This window comes from Microcaecilia unicolor, chromosome 13 (genome assembly GCF_901765095.1).
Source record: "Microcaecilia unicolor chromosome 13, aMicUni1.1, whole genome shotgun sequence".
Taxonomy (NCBI): domain Eukaryota; kingdom Metazoa; phylum Chordata; class Amphibia; order Gymnophiona; family Siphonopidae; genus Microcaecilia; species Microcaecilia unicolor.
In genome coordinates, this window is record NC_044043.1 from 59,336,486 (window position 1) to 59,358,969 (window position 22,484).

General features: G+C 44.0%; 1 protein-coding gene and 2 non-coding genes across 3 annotated transcripts; all 3 read right to left on the reverse strand.

The window, feature by feature from the left end:
* Positions 1-7,200: 7,200 nt before the first annotated feature.
* Positions 7,201-22,133, reverse strand: RPL23A (ribosomal protein L23a). Its single transcript, XM_030222281.1, has 5 exons — positions 22,048-22,133; positions 20,611-20,791; positions 19,137-19,313; positions 8,346-8,415; positions 7,201-7,450 (listed from the first exon to the last, which is right to left on the reverse strand). Exons 1-5 carry the CDS (start codon positions 22,070-22,072, stop codon positions 7,436-7,438), a joined length of 468 nt encoding a protein of 155 aa, XP_030078141.1. The 5' UTR covers positions 22,073-22,133; the 3' UTR covers positions 7,201-7,435.
* LOC115456919 lies at positions 7,922-7,987 on the reverse strand. The gene has a single exon (XR_003939944.1). It is a non-coding gene; the product is annotated as a small nucleolar RNA SNORD42 (small nucleolar RNA).
* On the reverse strand, positions 20,261-20,333 carry LOC115456920. The gene has a single exon (XR_003939945.1). It is a non-coding gene; the product is annotated as a small nucleolar RNA Z17 (small nucleolar RNA).
* Positions 22,134-22,484: the final 351 nt, after the last annotated feature.

Genomic DNA, 22,484 nt, shown 5'->3' on the forward strand with positions numbered 1-22,484 from the left:
TCAGTGACGTGGTTGCGAGGGCCGCCCCGCCTCAAAGTGCCTTTATATATATGGAAGATATAGGCAGTTATTAAAAGACTAGTAAGAAATGCCCGTTTCTGGCAAAAATGAAACGGGCGCTAGCAGGGCAATCCCCCCCCCCCCCCCGTCCTCCCTCCCAAGTTGCAGACACCCCCTCCGTTCCGAGTTGCACACCTCTCCTCTTCGTCCCTCAGTGACGTGGTTGCGAGGGCCGCCCCGCCTCAAAGTGCCTTTTATATATATGGAAGATATAGGCAGTTATTAAAAGACTAGTAAGAAATGCCCGTTTCTGGCAAAAATGAAACGGGCGCTAGCAGGGCAATCCCCCCCCCCCCCTCCCAAGTTGCAGACACCCCCTCCGTGCCTCCGTTCCGAGTTGCACACCTCTCCTCTTCGTCCCTCAGTGACGTGGTTGCGAGGGCCGCCCCGCCCTCAATGTCATCGCATTTTGACGCGAGGGCGGAGCTACAGTGACTGGAGCCTGCAGGCCAAACCGGATATCTCGGGCGCCCCAAGTTTCCAGCTTGAGGCTTCAAAGTGCCTTTTATATATATAGATTTAGAAAGCATGCCGAGGGAGAACTCAGTATTTGTCATCATAGGATTCTGTAGTTCCCTGTTGTATGCTATATTAGTTTTCAATAAACAGATTCAACAAAACAAAGAAAATGAAAGCAACATCAGAATTATTAAGAGCCAGCATAATGGAAAAGCATGTGGCCTATGCAAGTATATGCATATTAATTTATGTGTGTACACAACACACTGTATGCCCAGTATTCACCTCGTGGCAGTCTGGGGGTTTTAAAGCCATTTAGCACTGCAGGCTGAATCTAATCCACATATTCTGTGCCAGAGCCATGTCCAGGATCCAGTACAGACTATCCAGGTCAACTGCCATTCTGGAAATTATGTGGGTGCCAGCTAATAATCAGGGCCAGTGCCCCTAGCTAAGCAAAGGGCTGCCTTGACAGAACGTACAATCTATTCAAGACAAGACAAATGTGGGATTAGGACATTACATTTATAATGGGAATGATTATTTTATTTATGTAGTTCCAGAACTTGATATACCGCAAGTGATCCATAGAAGCAACTGTGTGGTTTACAATTTTAAAAAAATAGTCAGGTGGGGAGGGGAGACAAAGCCATGATGAAGATGAGCCAAAAGATTCAATAATGAGGTGTTTTAAACTTTAGGTAAAAGGAATCTATGCAGATGTGAGATGGCAGGGAATTCCACAGGGATAAGCCTAGGTAGCTGAAACTGGAAATAGATAAAAAGGGGAGGGAACTGTAAGAAGGTTGAAGGCAGAAGAGTGAGAGGGGGCATCGGGAATGAGTAAGTAAGGTAGGCTGGGGTGGAAGGAAGGCAAGACTTGAAAACGAGACATAAGCTTGAATTTCATACAGGTAGGGACTGGGAGCCAATGTTCAGAACAGAGATGGGGAATGACATGGTCAAAGTGGTGAGCAGACTGTAGGCTCATCAACATGAGCATTGAACAGATGAGTAAGTGCCACTCAGTATCTGGAAATGGCCTGCGGAGTGGGGTTTCATTGGACAGGAGTCTAGGTAGAAAAAAATTATTGCTAGAGCCGGTGTTGAAAACATAAGACTGCTAGCTAAGCAGGCTATGCAAACATCACTTAAGCAGGGGTTCTCAACCCAGTACTCAGGACACACCTAGCCAGTTTCAGGATACCCACAATATGTAGGAGATAAATTTGCATACAATGGCAGTGGGGCATGCAAATCTCTCATACAGATTCATTGTGGGTATCCTGAAAATCTGGCTAGGTGTGAGGACTGGATTGAGAACCCCTGCCTGGTGTATCTAAATATAGGCATACATTTGAAGACACCTAGGTTACATGTTTGAAATTATATGTTCACTACCTAGCTGAATGTTGGTTTCAAGCATACAATGGAGATAATTTGCATGCACACTGATACATATTCATTGTGGATAGCTTGAAAACCTGATTGGCTTAGTGTCTTGGAGGACTGGGTTCAGAATCCCTATAATGGACAAGACATTTTCAACCAAATTTAGGTATAATTTCTTTCTGACATTGTTTACTTAGAATAAAATATAACCAGAAATTAGTTTTACAGGTCTAGAAGTAGCAAACTTGTTTTTGCCTAAGTTTCTTCTTCCTCATTTGGGCTTGTAGGGTGGATATGGCTCACTCAGCAGTCCTCAGGCAGTGGCAGAAGAACAGGGCTCCCACTGTGCACAATAAATAAGCTACTTATACTACATAAATTTACCCATGTCCCGAGTAGTTTTTTTTTTTTCTTTATAAACATCATTAGGGCTGCTAAGTGCTAGGGTTATATACTTCCCCACACCATAATGAGGAAAACCTGCCTTTGATTCCAGTACTGGAATCGTCTGTCCTTGCTGAATTGTCACACTGTTAGCTCAATTCTGGGCACTTTTGCAAAGTGAAAGCAGGCATGCCGCAGGGCCCACTGAAGCATCCTGCAGTAGTTTTGCCATGTGTGCCCACTACCCACACACTAAAAAATATTTTTCATTTTTTAGCACAAAGGGGGCATGTTGGGATGGAGAGTGGGTATGTTCTATGCTTATCGGTTAGCATAGCTACTTACTGTGCATTAACCACTTAAGAGCAGGTTTAGCTACGAATCCCTTCCACCTGCAAAATAGGGGGCAGTAGGGGGTCACACACTGTGATTATTTTATTACTACTATACTTATTTCTATAGCGCTACTAGACGTACACAGCACTGTACACGTGAGCATGAAGAGACAGTCCCTGCTCGACAGAGCTTACAATCTAATTAGGACAAACAAGAGATAAGGGAATATTAAAGTGAGGATAATAAAATAAGGGTTCTGAACACGTGAATAAGGGTTAGGAGTTAAAAGCAGCATCAAAAAGGTGGGCTTTTAGCTTAGATTTGAAGACGGCAGATATGGAGCTTGATGTACCGGCTCAGGAAGTCTATTCCAGGCAGGAAGGGTGCAGATAAGAGAGATTTACCCAGTGAATGGAGTTCCCTGGGAGGAATTTAGGGAGAGATGAAAGTGGAGAGGCACTGAGGAGCTGCAGAGTGAATACACTTATAGGTCAATAACAGGAGTTTGACCTGTATGCGGAAACGGATAAGAATCCGGTGAAGTGACTTGAGGAAAGGGCTAATAGGAGCTTAACAACACTGGCGGAATATTAGTTGTGCAGCAGAATTTTGAACAGATTGAAGAGGAGAGAGATGGCTAAGTGGGAGACCGTGAGAAGCAAGTTGCAATGAGTGTGGATGAGGGTTCTGGTAGTGTGCTCAGAAAGGGTGAATTTTGCTGATATTATAAAGAATGAGGTTTTAGCAGAATATGTGCAGAAGAGAGGGAGGAGTCGAAGATGACCCCAAGGTTACGAGCTGATGAGACAGGAAGGATGAGAGTGTTATCCACAGAAATAGAGGAGAGGTTGGTTTAGGGGGAAAAGATAAGAAGCTCAGTCTTGGTCATGTTTAGTTTCAGATGGCGCTGAGAGAGCCAGGCAGCAATGTCAGACAGGCATAGCTGATACTTTGGCCTGGATTTCGGCTGAGATTTCTGGTGTGGAGAGGTAGATATGGGAGTCATCAGCGTAAAGATGATACTGAAAGCCATGGGATGAGGTCAGACCACCAAGGGAAGAAGTATAGATGGAGAAAAGAAGAGGTCCCAAGACAGATTCCTGAGGTACACCAACTGACAGTAGGATAGAAGCAGAGGAGGATCCACTAGAGTATACAGTAAAGGTACGCTGGAAGAGATAAGAAAACCAGGAAAGAACAGAGCCCTGAAATCCAAGTGAGGACAGCGTTATCAAAGGACAAAGGCTAATAGATCGAGAAGGATGAGGATAGAATAGAGATGTGGCCATCATTTTATAAATCCAGCAGTAAAAATGGCATTAACATGCAGGAATGACCTGAGTTAAGGCCACACTAAGGCCACTTTTACCACTGTTTAAAAAAGGTCCCTTAGCGTATAGACAGGGAGTCTATGTTAAATGATCCATATGCCACACTATAAACCCAGATGAGGAAGAAGTAGGATGACCATTCAGCAAGACACTTCTTGCACATCAATCAAAGCCAAGTTTTCCTCATTATGGTGCAGCACATAACCTTAGCACTCAGCAGACCTAACAACATTTAGGCAAATACTATGTAGAAAATGGGTAAATTAGGTAGTGAAAGTGGTTCTCAGAAAAGTACATTAGAAGGATTAGGGAGAGGGTTTTTGCTATCAGCCAAACTTCCATAATTGAACAACTGCACAGTGCACGTTAGATGAGTTTGGTTCTTGATTCTCTCAGAATACCTACCGCGCTCCACTGTCATTGTCAGTATACCTAGATTCTTGTTCTACCCAATGACAGTGATTCCCGTCCTCAATAGAACCCTTCCTTCAAAACTGGTAGAAATTTTGCAGGAAAAAGTAACTGATAAAGTTCTGTGTACCACCATCTAGAAGGTCCTTAATTTGATTTACAGACAACACGGCAGCAATTCCACTTATTTTACATGAAAATCTATACTCATTACCCCCAAATTCTATAACTGGCACTTAAAATTGCATGTGTGCACCCAATTTGTACCCGCAATTTAATTAAAGCCAATTAGTGATGAGTGCTAATGACCACTAGGATCCGTGTGTAACTCCAAAAAAGGGGTACAGTTATGGGAGGATCAAGGGCATTCCTATAATTTATGGGTGTTACAGAACAAGGGGGATCTGCACTTAATTTAAGCACAAGGACTTGCACTAGAATTTACTTGGTGCAAATCCTCACATTTGAAGTTAGGCGCCAATCCCAGCACCAAGCAGTATCTAGAAAAGGCACCTAACTTCAGCACCTCTTATAAAACAGCACTTAGCGTGTTTTCTTTCAGCACTATTTATAGAATTTGGTCCTATATACACATATGCGTTAAATGCTTAAAAATATGGTATAGTTTTAGTAGCAATTCAGTACTTGCTCCTTTCCAAAAGCCTGCAAGACCTAGGGCATATAAATTATTTTCTAGATATTGGTTAAGTTGAGCTACCTCGTTCTCTAACAGGTTAGCCTTCCTTGGTAAATTGGAGTTCTTGCACAGCTCCAAACTTGGGCTTTTCTTTTTCAGCACTGGTGTTACCACAGCCATTTTTAGCAAGTCAGGAACCCCCTCTTGATCTAAGGATGCATTAATTAGCAAAGAAATCCATTCTAACATCAAATCAGAGAATTCCTTATATGGATGGTGTAGGATCTATTGGGAAAATAGAGGGCTTGAGTCTGTGCCCATTGTGGAGAACTTAGCTAAGTTAGATAGTAGAGTGGGATATTTTCTATACCATTGGTACATGGGAGAGTGGATTTTAGATTGCTGATTTTTTTTGCTCAAGGTCAACTAGTGAGTCAGGTGATAGAGTGACTTGATGGGAGGTGGGTCCAAGTGGCCCTTTCCCAAAAAGCTTATTGACAATCTGGAAAATCATTTTGGGTTTATTAGACTTCCTTTCGATTATAGCTGTGATCTCTTTTTTTGTTGTAAACTACACCAAGGGTAGGGGAACCTGCAGCCCACAAGTGCAAGGGAAATATACATAGCCAGTGGCCTGCAAGAATAATCATTAACCTGACTTTTGCCAATTTTTAAATACAGTATTTCACACTTTTTTTTCAGCACAGCATTAGAGATCTCATTAAACAAGTAATAAAAGAGCCATGTGGAAACCGACCATTCTGCTATGTTCATTCAGTCATCACATTGCGTGCTGTTGGCAGTTCATTATCTGGTGCATTTGTATGTGTATAAAGGTTGCCCACCCAAGATCTACAGAAATGATAATTCCAAACCAGTACGAGCTTCCCACTTTAAAAACTAAGGGGCTCTTTTAGTAAAGTTTAGTGCATGCTAATGAGCAGATAAGCTGGACATATGAGCAAGTCTTGCATTTATTACAGAATGAACATGTCAACCAACTAGAAGGAGGTGGGGGTAGGGGGGGAGTTGGGGTATTATGTTAAAACTTAGGATATCACATCAAGTACTGGCACTTATGTAGTGCTATAAGTATGAAAACTATTGGATGTATTTTTTTATATAACTTTCCAACAAAAATTCAAGTAAATATCATCACTACATTCAAGTGATACTTAAAATGAAAAATGGTAAAGTTTTTCTGTGAAGAAAAAAAAAAAAAAGATTCTAGGATAGAATCTCCCCCACCACAGCCCCATACTCAGGTATCCCAACCATCTACCCTTTAGCTTTAACCCTACAGCTCATTTCCGGCCCCACTCAAACTTGATTATCCCTCTTTCCACCCCTCCTCACAACTCTCATTCTCCTTGTTCTCTCCCCTCTGCAGAATCAAATCCCCATCCTTTCAGCTCTTCCTCCCCCAGTTTCAACGTCATTGCCCCATGCCGGATCTTTCCCTTTGTTCTACTCTGCATTAATAATACATTCTCTCTCTCTCTCTAGCTCAACCCCATTACTGGCTCATGCTCTCTCCCTCTGCTAGCCCTGGTTCCACCCTGCTCCCCCTTCTCTCATTAAACTCGGTTCCTCCTCGCTTCCAGGCTCAAAACCTGCATTGATCAAGGCTGCCTTGTTCTTCCAGATCAAAGCTGAATCCTCCGCTATGTTGCTTTTCCTGCTCCTGTGGGTTCACGGCTACAGCCTCCTGCTAGATCCACAAGTGCACTGCTTCACTACTTTCCCTGAACTCAAAACAAACTGCCCTACTTTTGCTGCTACTACAAGGAACAGCAGCCTCCTTCCAGTCTCATATGACCTGTACATGCGAAGTCTGCAAAAATTTTAAAACTTGTGTAAATTGTGCATTGCACAGAATTGCCCCAGGTATAACCAATGCATCTATCCTCAGGATTCGAACAGTTCATAATTCCCTTCCCACCTCCATATACCTGGTCTATACCTTTAATGGATCGCTCACACCATACGATAAGACAATAGTGCATGATACACAAACAGCCCACAGACTACCAATATTTCCCCAAGTAAGGAGTAGGATGGGTTATTCTGGGATGTAAAACAAGGAATGGGATTACTCAAGTGATGCACAACTGCTTTTATCTGTATAAAAAAAAATAAAAAAATAAAAAAAAACTCCACATGCAAGTGCAACAGCCCATGACAAGGAAACAACTCACCAAGAGAGATTTTAATACCTTATTCTTCTCAACACAGCAGAAGAAAGAAAAAGCTTTTTTTCAGGTCTCTTATCTACTAGAACGATGAACACACTAATTGTCCTACATAGAGGCAAGGTGTGCTGGGTACAAATCATGAACAAAAGTACATTTACAAAATATGCACATGTGACAAAAATGGCTTTATTGAATTTAATTCAATCTATAAAGCTCTTAGCAGAACAGACTCAGATGATGCCAATCTGAAACACAAAACAAAAAAACAAGGCAGTTAGTAAAACAGGATGCGGCAGCAACACTTCTGTCCTCTATCCACTTAAGGCTGAATGGCTCAGGCAGTGACCCCCTTTCCAACAGATGTTATCATGCAGTCTCTCCTAGGTCACAAAAAATAAAGTTCACAGCTTTGCGTGTGCAACAAAGGGTGCCAATGATATACAAACTAAAATCTCTGCAGTTCAGTCATCTGGAGGCTTATACATTTTTTTTTTAAATGGGGCGAGGACAAAACCACTATCAAAGGCAAAATTAGAAACCATAATATAAGAAATAAATATTGGGCATGAGAGGCAGAAGCACAAATGTAATTCTACACAAGGACAGGCTCACTGATTAACATGTTGCAAATCTGAGAAAGCAAGTGGTATGTAAGGAGATCAGCTAGAACACAACAGTTCTCCCATTTTACCCCACCCCATATCGGAATGTTTCTCATGCATCAGTGGTTCCTTTGACTGCATCACTGCACTCAGCACAATTTTATTCTACATCATTTGCATGAGGAAACAAGACCAATGGTCCGCAGTAATAAATCCAAGGTCTTACTAGGCCTGAAAGTTGGTATCTAACCCCACAGAGGAGATGCCCTCATCCTACTTCCACGTATTATTCATTTTTCACTTATGCTGTTTCCAGTCATTAAAAATTCCCTTGTTCTTGTCCTGCCCTTTCCTGAATTTCAGTATTTATTGTCCCATGTGACTATGTCATACACCTAACATTTTATGTAAAGGAAATGCATCCCACATAGTAACAAAAATGGCCCAGTCTGCCTAATAAGATGGGCAGGACCCGTTTTCTCCAACTGCAGTACCCAAGGATATACAAGACGACAGATGGAAAAGAAACACTTCTTACTTTATTGGCAACATCTAATGCGTCATAGTCTGGTGCAAGACGGACATACGCCTTCTTCTCGCCATCGGGTCTGAAACAGACACACAGAACATTTTTTCAGTCCTCTCTCTTTGCCATGTTCCCCACATATCAGTGATTTCTCTGGATACATCATCATTAGCATCAGCACTGAAACACACCACACTTGGGACACAGAATCAAAAGCAGGTGAACTGCATTACTAATCTCATAGGTTTGGAAACCTGACGGTTATACTAACCTAACAAGAAGTGATGCCCCTGGAAAATGCTGCTTGCACGAACCCAGAGATCATAGAGTATAGATAGCAATAAGACCATTTAGGCAGCAATTTTTCTATCTCATACCTTGGCTGTTTGACAAGACTTCAATTTTGGATTCCTTTTGCAGATTTCAAAGTATTTTCTAATGAATGTAACTACTGCCAGCCCTGGGGTAGTATGTGATATGTTCTTATGTGATCAAAAAAGGGAAGGTGATCAGAGTAGGGAGTAGAGACCTGCATGGGAACAGGGTTCGTGGAAATCCCCTCCGGGGCTGCAGGGCTCCCGTGGGGACAGAAACAGTTCCTGCGCCAGCCTCTCACCTACCAAGTTCTTTGAGTGCCGCCTCCTCCTCCTTTTCGCTTTAACAACATAGATGTGGAAAGTCTTCCATTAACCCTCTCTGCTCCCAGGCTGATGCACAGGCCTCAGCTGTAACACAGGCACGAGCATCAGAGGTCACCTGACCTACTGGCACATGCATGTGGTGACCACTCAGCAAACAGATCCAGTGAATCAAATCAGTCTTACATGTGTGTACCAGAGTGTTCCAAGCTCCAATTTCCATTCATTCCTTGCCTGCAGTGCTGCAGCTCGAACCCACAGAGCCGACCAGAATTTTTCTTTAGGTACCAACCTGTGGGCGGTTGAGTTTCCTCCCGTCTTGTATCCAAGAAAACTGTATAATGAATAAATGAACCCAACTCCTGAAGACGCTCAAGGAGCGAAACACAGTCTGTGTAGAGTGCGGGGTGATTTATGGCAGATGGATTGTGGTCTTAGGATTACGTGGAGATTGGCTTAAAGTTGATGGGTGCATTTCTATCATCAAGCCCTGAACCACAAACACAGCAGAATAACACCAGTGGGCAGATGTAATCGATCCAAGGAAACAGCAGTTTGTGAACTTGAACCATGGACCGATTTAAATTCGGTTGTGAATGGACTTTTAGTGTTACGCTGCTTAGCCACGTTAACTATGTGGACATAATTGACTGGTAAAGTTGCCCTTTGTGGAGGCAAAAGTATTTGGACCACCATTAATATGTTGTTTGTGTGTGTGTGTGTGTGTGGGGGGGGGGGGGGGGGGTAGTTAGTTAGTAGTCTCTGCGTAGGAGATGGTATGTAACGGTATGAGTGGCATGATTGTAGGCTGTTGCATGTGTTTGTTTTTAAAAATATAGTGATATAAACCATACTAAATGAATAAAAGGTGAAGTATAACTGTGGAATTGTTGATATTTGTAATATTTAGTACAGTTATTCAGCGTTTAAAGAACCCAGGATTAATATATTGTGGATTAAGTTCTCGTGGGGATAGGTTAGATTTCTGACCCTGTGCAACTATCTAGTAGGGAGGTTAACAATTTCGCTACTATAGACAGCTAAGAGTTTATAAGCAGATTGGGTTAATGTCTCTAAACACGATGCTTTCTATACCACTGTACACATGGTTGTGGAAAATCAAAACATAAATCTATGTGAAACCTGGCTCATGAAGACAGACAAACTAACACAGCTTCAGCTCTGAATAAGTACATAGAGGTAGCTGTTACAGTTCTGCAAATATACTGCACTCAATTCTAAAGGCCAAAGAAAATTCAGACTCCCAAGTACATTCAGGTCATAACTCATGCTATCAACTCTTGTGAAAACTGCCAGAATGTACAAGCTCACAAAGCCCAATATTTTTCTCCTGCTGTCCCAAACAATTGGAGGCACATTTTCTTGCAGAACATAAGAATAGCCATATTGGGTCAGAGCAATGGTCCTTCTAGCTGTGCCAATACAGGTCACAAGTACCTGAAAGAAACACAATTAGTAGCAACATTCCATGCTACCAATCCCAGAAAAAGCGGTTGCTTCCCTCATGTCCATCTCAACAGGAGACTATAGACTGTAGATATTGTTGACTATGCTATAGTTTGATATATCCGCTGTACTTGATGCGGTGGATCTTAATCTTTTACAGACAAGATTAAGTGCGGTTGGTTTAGGGGAGGCGGAGAATAGTATTAAAATGGTTTCGGGAATTTTTACAGACGTTATGCTAAGAAAGATGATGTCCTCTTCCAGTTCTGGTTTCCAGGTTGTGGGGTACCTCATGAGTCCGCTTTGTCCCCCCTCCTTTTTAATTTTATGACTTCCTTAGGCGATATTTTAGTCCTGGGGAGTTGCTGTTATATGCAAATGAATATTTTACTTAGTGCCCACATTACAGAGTATGCAAGATACCGTAGATAGGCTCTCTGTGTATGAAAAAGATTCAAAAATCAGGCTTCTTGGAACCTGCTGAAATTAAATTCTAAAAAAACCAAGATTTTGTGGTTCTATAGGCCAGGTTTTGTTGTTCCTAAAGTGATAGGTCTAATGCATGATAAAACTTTGCCAGTAGAAACTAATGGGAAAATACTTTGGAGTAATTTTAAGATTCATCTTTGACCTTTGAACCACAAATTTCTAAAGCGTTTTCTTCCAGAGTTGACTAAGGCAATTAATTAGGTCTTGCTTTAATCAATCTGCTTATATGGTGATAGGTCAAATGTTATTTCTTCTGCACTTAGATTACTGTAATGTGCTTTACTTGAACTTATCTGTTAAGTTATTAAGAAAACTGCAACTGATACAAAACACAGCTATTAGGCTGGTTTTTAATCCACAGTTCCAAAATGCGCAACATTTTCGATTTGTATTTGTACTGTTATCAAAATTGATGGAGGTTTAAGCCACCAGCTGACTGAGGATTTCAAACCAGTTTTCACTTGTCATTACTTACATCACAGCGATAGTGTATTTGACCCCTGATGCAGACACTGTGTGCTGAAACATAGCTGTGTCAGTTACTTTTGTATATACTATTGACATTGTTAATGCAGTGTGGTCTGGTTTCACCAGTCACATGTGTGCTCCTATCTCAGAGACAGTCAAGATGCAGTTACCACAGAAACAATCACAAAGACTGATATGAAGTGATGGATGGCAAAAATTAGAAATAGATCACTGAGAAGTGGCCACTGAGCTGTACAGGAATCTGAGTTGGTGCAGAGATTGCTGGAGATGGAAACAAGGTTAGATGGACATAGAGATGCAGACGGAGTTACTTCAAACAGTAGAAGGCTTGAAGTCGTATGTGGAAGACCTAGAGAATAGGTCATGACGTAATGAGTGTAGTGGAGGCATCCCAGAGTCAAAATATTTTGAGAATTGTTCAGAAGTGGTGCAGAAAATCTATGCCACACTGGTGGAGCCTAAACACACTAAAGCAACAAAAAGAATTACAGATGGATAGGGTGCACTGCAGTCTGGAACCAAAAAGGGGTAATTTACCAGGTGTATTTTCAAAGCACAAAGTTCCTTAGTAAGCTATGGAACTTTTAATTCTTAATGCTTTGAAGATGAGCCTCATGTGCTGCCACAATTTTATAGACAAGGAATGCTCGATGGCAAAAGCAAGGTAAATAGCCCCTCTGATGTGGGAGAATGGCCACACTCAAAATTTATGACATCTTCCAAAGTACCTTGCAGTAAATTTGGTGAACTTAAGGCTTAGCTGAGGAGGACATCGTATATGAAGTTGCTGAATCTTTTCGATTTGAACTTCATGTTGGCAAATTTGGCACGAAGAGTGGCAACCACTGCTGAAACATGGAAGGTTCTAAGAGAGGGTTGCATCCCACATAGAAGGAAAAACAGCATTTGCCAGCCAGATTCTGCTGGCAATAAATACTGGGAAGTGGCCTCTGCAAGTGTGACAGAGGGATCCTCCCAATGGAATCTGGCAGAGAGTCACAGAACTATAATTATGATTCACTCACAGAAATAATGGTGATCCATGAGGACTGTGGACATGCATTTTTAGCAGTACATGGCATGGCAGTCAGAGCAAGAATGGTCAAGTGAAGACAGAATCAACTAAAACGAGATTGTGGGAATGGGGATGCTCAAAGGAAGGGAGTGCTATGCAACATGTTATTTGTAGACTGTTTTGGGTAGAGATGGGGTTTTGATACTAAGAGGCAAAATGGTGTGAAGTGGGGGACAGCTTACGGGGCCAGATGGTCAAGAGGTGAAGGATGAAACACACACAGTAGAAGCAAATGCAGAGAGTGTACAGAAGAAAGATAGCTGGGAAGGGAAAATAAGGTTCTTTCCTTTAGTCACAGCAGATGAATCCATTAACTGATGGGTTGTATCCGCCTACCAGCAGGTGGAGATAGAGAACACTGAAAGACCATAGTGCCTCTAGGACAGCTAGCCCCAACTGCCTTCAGTATTTGAGATTTCCAAAGCAGAGTGAACCATAAAGGTATAATAAACTTTCCTCACAGCGAACAATTGCGCCATAACAGGAGCATCAAAGGAGGGACGATCTCAACCTCCTGCAGCAGAACATCATGTAGAAATTCTGATAACTGTTTTCCAACTTCTCCCAATGAGATTTATATCTGCATGAAAGATCTGAACAAAAAACAAAGTCAGACATGGAGGGATCATGGATTCATCTGCTGTGACTAAAGGAAAGAAAATTACCAAGGTAAGAACCTAATTTTCCCCTCCTTGTCATCAGCAGCAGAGGAATCCATTAACTGATCGGATGTACAAAAGCAATCCCTACTTAAGGTGGGAACAGGCCACACCACGAGCCAATACAGCGTCCTGCTTCACTGCAACATCCAGCCTGTAATGCCGGGCAAAAGAGAGCTGAGAAGCCCAAGTAGCCGCACTACAGATATCTTGAAGAGAGAGTGCACCCATTTCAGCCCACGAGGAAGAGATGGCTCTCGTGGAATGCGCCTTAAACGCTTCAGGCGGAGACCAACCTGAAAGCAGATACACAGCAAAAATAACTTCCTTGAGCCAACAGGCTATGGACGCTGGACCTCAACGCCGAGGACCTGACAAGACAAAAAGGTGATCAGAAGTCCTGAAGTCATTAGACATCTGTAGATACTGCAACAGCGCCCTGCGGACATCCAAAAGATGTAACTGCCCAAAGGAGTCTGGGAACTCTTCTCTAGAAAAATAAATAAAGAAAAATGGGCTGGTTCAGGTGAAATGCTGAAACCACCTTAGGTAGGAAGGAAGGCACTGGACATACCGTTACTCCGGACTCTGAGAATTGAAGAAAAGGGTCCCGACAGGACAGCGCCTGCAGCTCAGACACGCGTCTAGCCGATGTGATGGCCACCAAAAAGACTGTCTTAAGAATCACATTCTTCTCCAAAGCTTGCCTAAGCGGCTCGAAGGGCGAACACTGAAGAGCCTTCAACACTAGCCCCAGGTTCCAGGCCAGACAGTGCAACCGGACAGGAGGACGGAGCCTAAGCACCCCTCTAAGAAATCTGCCAATGTCCGGATGAGCAGCAAGGGACCAGCCAGCGACCTTCCCTCGATAGCATGATAATGCTGCCACTTGCACCCGCAGGGAATTGTAAACCAGGCCTTTTTGTAAGCCCTCCTGCAAAAAGTCCAACACAGTTGTGACTGTGGCTCGCGTGGGTGTGATCGCCTTTTCAACACCCCACGCCTCAAATTTGCGCCAGATCCGAGCATAAGCTGCAGAGATGGACCGCTTGCGGGCCTGGAAGAGAGTGCAGATGACCTTAGAGTAGCCCTTGTCTCTCAATTGCGCCCTGTCAATAGCCAGGCCATAAGACCAAATCAGCAGGGATCCTCCATAGTCACCAGACCCTGAACCAACAGGTTCGGCACCAGGGGCAAATGCACCGACGCGTCCACCAACATCCAGCGCAGATCCGCATACCACGGACACCTTGGCCAATCTGGAGCTATGAGAATCACCAGACCTCGGTGCTGTCAAATCCGCAGTAGGACTCATCCTATCAAGGGCTAAGGAGGGAACACATACAGGAGGCCCAAGGGCCAGGGTTGAGCCAGAGCATCCAACCCCGCCGAGTGAGGATCTCTCCTTCTGCTGAAAAAGTGAGGTACTTTGGCGTTTGCACTAGACACCATTATATCCATTCCGGGTATCCCCCATTTGGCACAAATCTGAAGAAAGCCTTCTTTTGCCAGTTCCCATTCCGCCGGGTCGATTTGATGCCTGCTGAAAAAATCGGCTTACACGTTGCTCTGACCTGCAATGTGAGCTGCTGACAGAAGCTGCAGGTGTAGCTCGGCCCAGTGGCAAATCTGAGCGGCCTCCACAACCAGGGCCCTGCACTGAGTGCCGCCCTGACGATTTATGTATGCCACCACTGTCGTGTTGTCTCACAGAACCCGGACAGCAAGTCCCTTCAGAGTCTTTTGAAAAGTCATAAGAGCCTGGAATATCGCTCTCAGTTCCAAGCGATTGATGGACCACCCAGCTTCCACGGGTGTCCACAGACCCTGAGCATAGCTTCCTTGGCAATGCACTCCCCAGCCTAGGAGGCTGGCATCTGTTATCACCAGGCACCAGGAAGGAAGCGCCAGGGGCATTCCTTGGCGCAGCATCCTGTTGGAGAGCCACCACTCCAAACTGAGCCGGGCCACAGGGAGCAACGTTAGTGTGCGTTGATATTCCTGGGACATCAGAGACCATTGTTGAAGCAGGGCAATCTGCAGAGGCCTCATATACGCTCTCGCCCAAGGCACTACCTCCAAGGTGGCCGTCATCAACCCCAACAGCTGGACAAAGTCCCAAGCTCGCGGGCGAGGCATCCGCAGGAGCAGACGGACCTGATTCTGAAGCTTGCACTGCCTTTGGTCGGGGAGTAAGACCAACCCTGATGCCGTGCCGAACCGGACCCCCAAATACTCGAGAGATTGAGAGGGGGTCAGGTGACTTTTGGGTATATTGGTCACCCAGCCTAGCGCCTGCAGGACCGCCACCACTCTAGCAAGACGACTCTCGGTTGCCAAGTCCGCTCTGATGAGCCAGTCGTCGAGATAAGGGTGAACTCTGGAGTGGAGGAGTGGCCTAGTGGTTAAGGTGGTGGACTTTGGTCCTGGGGAACTGAGGAACAGAGTTCAATTCCCAGCACAGGCAGCTCCTTGTGACTCTGGGCAAGTCACTTAACCCTCTATTGCCTGCTGCATTGAGCCTGCCATGAGTGGGAAAGTGCGGGGTACAAATGTAACAACAACAAAAAAAAAAACTCTGATACCCTCTCGCCTGAGATAGGCAGCTACCACCACCATTACCTTGGAAAAGGTACGGGGAGCTGTGGCTAGGCCGAAAGGCAAGGCCTGAAACTGGAAATGCTTTCCCAACACTGCAAAGCGGAGGAATCGCTGGTGTGGAGGCCAGATAGGAATGTGCAAATAAGCTTCTTTTAGGTCCAGAGATGTGAGAAACTCTCCTGGCTGTACCGCCGCAATGACGGAGCGCAGGGTTTCCATGAGGAAATGTCGTACTCTAAGAGCCTCGTTTACTCTTCGTAAGTCGAGGATCGGCCTGAAAGACCCGCCTTTTCGAGGCACGACAAAATAAATGGAATAATGGCCGCAGCTCTGCTCCGAGGTGCAGCAAGACTTGCAAGGTCTCCTCTACCACCGCCCGTTTTACAGCAGTGCCGCATTGGGACTCCACAAACACATCTCTCACCGGGGCACTGAATTCCAGTCGGTAACCTTCTCTGATCAGGTCCAGGACCCACTGATCTGAGGTCCACTCCTCTAGAAAGAGGGAAAGACGTCCTCCTATTGCAGGCAAGGAGAAGTAGACCGGCGTCCCATCTATGTTTAGCGTGTTTCCAACGCTCAGGGGAGGAAATAACCTCTGAAGTCATCCCCGGGGCATCAACACCCAGAGGGAAGCCAGGAGGCAATGCAGTGTCAGACACCTGTGGCAGAGCTCTTTTCAGCATAAAAGCCTTATGCATTAAAAGCACAAACTCAGGGGAGAAAAACTCACCCTGACCCTCCGCCTCCGAATTAGGAGAAACGGATGTAGGAGCTCCTCTGGCAGCCTCTAAAAGAGGCGTCCCCCTGCACTCAGACTCCTCCGCAAGCGTGAGGGTCAAGGCGCCCGCTGCCAGCTCCACCGAGCGGGAAGAAACATCGCTCAGCATGCTCAAACTAGCATGAGCGTCTAAGGAGCACGTTTTACACAGCCCCGCTGCTGATATGCGTTTACCACAACAGGAGCAGCGCTTAACTCCTTCAGCAGCCATCGTCCATTTTTTCACAGGACGGGAATATAGCAATAAAATGGCGGCTTCGCACCAAAACTTACCCCGACCGGAACGGCGTCCGCGGGACCTCCCCGGAGGAGCTGGGCACCACTCCCACCTCAGAAGACCAAGTCAATGAGCTCCGGTCAAGCTGCACAGAACCAGGATCACTGTAAAAAGCCTCAGAACAGCCACGCAGTAAAAGCACGCTCTTTTTTTTTTTTTTTAACGCTGTGAGGAAAGTTGGAGGCAGGCAGCAACAGAGGGACTCCAGGAGGCGGGGGGAATGGGTAAGGCAGGGAAAGGGCGAACCTATATGCCTTTAAAGTGGGCACCACCAGCCACAACACCCCTGCCCAACTGGCAAAGCACAGGAGCCACCCCAGGCAGTCTGAAATCCAGCTGATCAAGCTACGTCCACACCTGCTGGGAGATAGAGAAATACTGAAGGCAGTTGGGGCTAGCCGTCCTAGAGGCACTATGGTCTTTCAGTGTTCTCTATCCCCACCTGCTGGTAGGCACATACAACCCATCAGTTAATGGATTCATCTGCTGCTGATGACAAGGAATAGTGCATTATTTTAAAACTGGCTTTTAATATCAAAGGGTTGAATCCCCTTAAAAAAACAACAAAAACCCAGCCACTACTTAAAGAAATTGGGAGGTTGAAATCTAAGAAACACACCTACATATGCTGGATACTAGGCTCCTTCACAATAACAATAATAAATTTTACTCGTGTTATATGGGCATCCAAGATAGTGGGAATTAAATCAGGAGGGTAGTGGTGCGAATTTGTTAAAGAGGTACAGAAAGACAGGGGTGGGTAATATATATTATAAGGGTTTGATAGACAGACACCAGACTACATCAGCAAATACATATGCCCCGAATAGTACCCAAGGACCTTTTAATGAGCACATCTCTCAGGAGCTTCTAGCCTTTATGGATGAAGCAATAATACTGGGCAGAGATTCTGATGTAGCACCCGATGGATAGCTCTAATGGGAGCAAAAAGGTCTGGAAATTTTTTGGCAAAGCTACGAGGGAGATATTATTATTAGCTCTTTTCAGGTATTGCAAATAGATTTACTGCCCTCTGATTTTTATGGTTATTTACAACTAAGATTTCCTGCATCAGTATTTGGCACTTGGGACACCAATTAAGAAATCACAGCTGACTGATGGGCTATTTTGTAAGCAAGAAAAGATCACCCCTTTTCTTGCTTACAAATAGATTTTTTTTTAATAGGATACGGGTGGGATCCAAAAAACTAAGCATATAGAGGCTTGGGGAGGGATCTGAATGAACACACAGATGAAGGGACATGGGAGAATGTATTTTGGCAGATAGAAAAGGCTAAAAACTGAATGAGTGATTGAGTAAGTTATACCTGCAGGCAAATGTTGGCAGATTGGGCAGCGAAGGACTATGTCAAAGAAAAGAGTATGGTTTTTGTCAAGATGGGAATAGAGGAAGAAAAAGGAGGGGACAGAAAGAGGGGGTGAATCTGGAGAGACAGCAAGGGGAGCACAAAAGGAGGTGGCTGGGGCAAGCAGGAAGTGGCTAGGCACGGGGATACTGGTGCTGAGCAGAGGATGATGAACAAGGGAAAAAACAGGAGGGAGAGAAGGTGTGGTGAGTAAAGCTGCTAGGCACAGTGAGGATCATGGGAGTAGCAATAGGAGTGTGAGAGTAGAGAGAAAAGGGGAAGTTGCTGCACATGGTGTGCACAAGAAAGGAGAATAGGTGAGGTACAAGAGGGGAGAAAGAAGGAGCAAAGCTACTTGGGACAGCTTGCAGAATAAAAGGATAGTAAAGTACGGCAACGTGGTGGGAAATTGCAACATAACATAACTGCTAAGCCCCTAATGTTGTGGAGGAGTTAACCCCCCCTCCCCCCCCCCCAAAAAAAAATCCTCTACCCTCCTCGCTTTGCTCTCTCAAAACGATGGTTTAAAAATTTGATGTATTACACTTTGCATGGACCCAAGTTATCAGTCCTGCTGAAGATACCTGCTACCTAAAATACTGAGAAACATTTAGATAAATTCCTTTTATTTTTACTATCTGTATGGATAATTCCCTTCATAAAACAGTAAAATTAATCTTTCATAAAAAGGAAATCACTGGAAAAAGACATTTTAACTGAAACAGCAAACAGACAATATGGGCCTTATGTTTTCTTTCATCATGCAGTATCTATGTTATGTAATCTGACATCTTCCATTCCAACTATATAGGCTACGATTCTTAATGTTTTACATATCAGAAAACTTAACAGCCAGCATACAGCCTATGCTTAAGGGATATTTATATCCTGGAAAAAGGCTAAAGCAATCTAACTAGTATTTCAAAACTAATTGAATCCCAATATTACTGTACATCTCACCTGATCAGTGTGTTCACTTTTGCCACGTCAATATCATACAATTTCTTCACAGCCTGCTTGATCTGGTGCTTGTTGGCTTTGACATCAACAATAAATACTAGCGTGTTATTATCCTCAATCTTCTTCATGGCCGACTCAGTAGTGAGTGGGAATTTGATAATGGCATAATGATCAAGCCTGGCAAAGAATTTAGTTTGTCATATTTAATTATTCACTTTATCGTTCAAAACTCCAAAACAAGGTATAATATTCTGTTACTGTGTAGTCACTATCCTACCTGAAGGAACAATCCTAGCATTGCCACTTCTCTCCTATTTGCTCTTACTATTCAGAGATAAAGGTACTACACCCCTTTGCAGATAGTCCAAAGTTTATTCTTACAAAAACCACAGCTATCACAGTGACAATCACGACTGCATCAAAATTAAAAAAAAAAAAAAAAAAAAAAAAAAAAAAAAAAGAGTAAAATGTATTCAAATTAGCATCAGTCGCTATTACGCCACTAAAAGACTTAACATTTGTTACAAAAGACAACTAATACAACAGCAAGTGGACAACCTACTGTACCATCTGCCAATTGGTTCAGAAAGCTCAGTTCATTAGTGGCACTGCTACAGGTGGGCACAGGCCCACCACTCTCCCCCTTTCCTTCGCAGTGTCCTGGCATTTGCCTTCCTGTCTGAACCCCGTCCCTCCCTGGTGTACCTTTACAGGCGTCTCTGGCACCTGGAACGAATCATTTTTTGCTACCTGCATCCACAGGCTTCTATTTGCTGCGTCCCACCCACACTGCCCATTTCCTGTCTGGCGGGATACGGCAGATGCCTGCGGGGCAGACGCAGGCAGCAAAAAAAATGAATTGTCACAAGCACCAAGGATGCCTGTAAGGTACACCAGGGAGGGATAGGGTTCAGAGATAGGAGGGCAGGACGCCACAAAGGAGAAACGGGAGAGATGTTGGATGCGGGGCAGGTGAAAAAAACCTGTAGCTTTTTAATATCTCTGGGAAGATGGAGAGGGTGCGGTGTGGAAGGGCCCATCCAAAATACTGGACTGATGCAGATCTGGGATAGTGCTGCGGCTATCATACAGGGGCACTCCGTGGGCATGCTCATTCTGTTTTGGGTACATCAGTAAATGTTAAAGCGTAATCACAGACTTTCAGACTTTGATCGCTTTGGAAACATCATCTGTACCCCGAACATTCAACACAAGAACGGAGAAACTATCAGTTATCTACCAGTGGGTATCAATGACAAATGTGCACTGGCTAAAACTTACAAGGATAGGGAAAAGGGACTGCATGTGAACCTGGCAAAGTGTTGATACATAACAAGTTTAAAATTAAATGTATTATTTTCTGTATATTCCAAATGTGAAAAAGCATCAGAGATTGCAACTGAGAGAAGAAAATTACATATCAATAACTTTTACTCTTCTCCCATCCCCAAACCAAAAGTGAGTGGTAGCATACTTATTTCTCCTGGGAGCACTCTTCCTTGGATATTTAGGCTGTCTCCTTAGCCTCAAGGTCTTAGGCCTCCTGAAGGTGGGGGAAGTCCTGATTTTCTTCTTCCTGTGGCTATGCACCCCTTTTAGAACAGCCTTTTTAGCTTTCAAAGCTTTAGACTTGGCCTCAGTCTTAGGCGGAACAGCTATAAAGATAGGAAATTGTCACACAAATCTGCACATTTTCCTTAGTACATACTGATAAGCACAGACACAGTCAGGGTCTCTTGTCTAGAAGTTCCTGCTATGGGCATATAGAGAACAAGTGCATTTGACCTTTAAACTACATATTAATTTTAAAATACTAAGAGAAAACCATATCCAGTGACACCGTACAGTTTAAACAGAAAAGACTATTAAATCTCAGAATTGGTCATTTAATTGTCTGAATCTCAGTAGAGATTCAGTGGAGTGGCCTAGTGGTTAGAGCACCGGTCTTGCAATCCAGAGGTGGCCCGTTCAAATCTCACTGCTGCTCCTTGTGATCTTGGGCAAGTCACTTAACCCTCCATTGCCTCAGGTACAAACCTGGATTGTGAGCCCTCCTGGGACAGAGAAATATATCGAGAGTACCTGAATGTAACTCACCTTGAGCTACTACTGAAAAAAGTGTGAGCAAAAATCTAAATAAATAAATAACCTGCAAACCCTACTAACTGGAGTATAAACTCCTGAATATGTTTTGCAACAAAAGCTAACCCATTGTTAAGAACAGCATGTGGCCTATCCACTCCTTATGATCTTTACCTGCCTACATTTTTCTCCGTTTCTATGAAACGTTGGGCACAGTAGCAAAGGCCAGATCTCTAAAGCTATTCCATTTTGCTCCTGTGCTAATTCCTCACAGGCAACTCGTCATGGTTAATGACTTAAAATTCTAAACCTACACATCAAAATATTGAGACAGTCTCTCCAAACAGGATATGCGTATTACAGATTCTTAACGTGCTGAAATTTAAAGACATGCTATAGTTAACTAGACCTTTTTCAAGTGGCATGCAAAGGGCACATTTTACTGATGATGATAATCCTTCAAGTCATCCAAATGCATGCGGAACAGGGAAAGATCAACCCTTCACCCTCCGGCCATGAGCTGCGGACTTCCACCCCACCGTACGATGTAGAAGAGGACGATACGCATCCTCCAGCCAGTTCTCTAGTTTTAACTCCACACAAGGGAACTCCTGAGTCAGAATCTGTCCCCCTTCCCCATCACGAGGACACCCGAATGCCCTGGTTCTCGCTACCACGTGGGCCTTCGTTCTCACTCTTTACCCCATAGCACCACGTTTCCCCATACCATTGCCCTTCCGGTTGTCTCTCTCTCTCATCTCCTTCTACACCAGTTTGCCCCTTTTGCTCATCATCAGGACCCCCCCCCCCAATTCCCCAACTATTTTACCTTCCTTCTTCGGCTTCGGCGCCATTTTGGGGAAAGGAAAGAGAAAGGGCTTCTCTCGCAATATCACAGGGGCGCCTAGCCTAAACACCGCGAGAAGAGACACTTCCGATTTCGCGTGGCAGGACGGGAATTGTAGTATCTCTTCGGGGTTTGGTAACCAAAGTACAATGGACTAATAGAAGCCACTTATTGCTTTAGGTGGGCCAATGTTTGCATGATTTTTAAATATGAAAAAAATAATTGCAGAGCGTAATAACCTCATGCATATGTTTATCCAGACATGGGATCAGGTTGTACAATTTTGCAAATCACAAGATTAAGTAAACCAAATTCATCAGTAAAACTTTCCACTTATTTGTATTGGTACTACTGTTTAATGTTATTGCAATGTATGAAACTATTGCTATATCCTGTATGCGAAAGTTTATTGTTTGTTT

What these genes read in the sequence shown, in the direction of transcription:
- RPL23A (XM_030222281.1), bottom strand. Translation starts at nt 22,072, where the DNA reads ATGGCGCCGAAGCCGAAGAAGGAAG. An exon ending in AGTGCTCCCAGGAGAAATAA is followed by an intron (nt 19,314 to 20,610) that starts GTATGCTACCAC and finishes ATTCTTTGCCAG; the next exon opens with GCTTGATCATTATGCCATTA. An exon ending in AAAGTGAACACACTGATCAG is followed by an intron (nt 8,416 to 19,136) that starts GTGAGATGTACA and finishes TGTCTGTTTCAG; the next exon opens with ACCCGATGGCGAGAAGAAGG.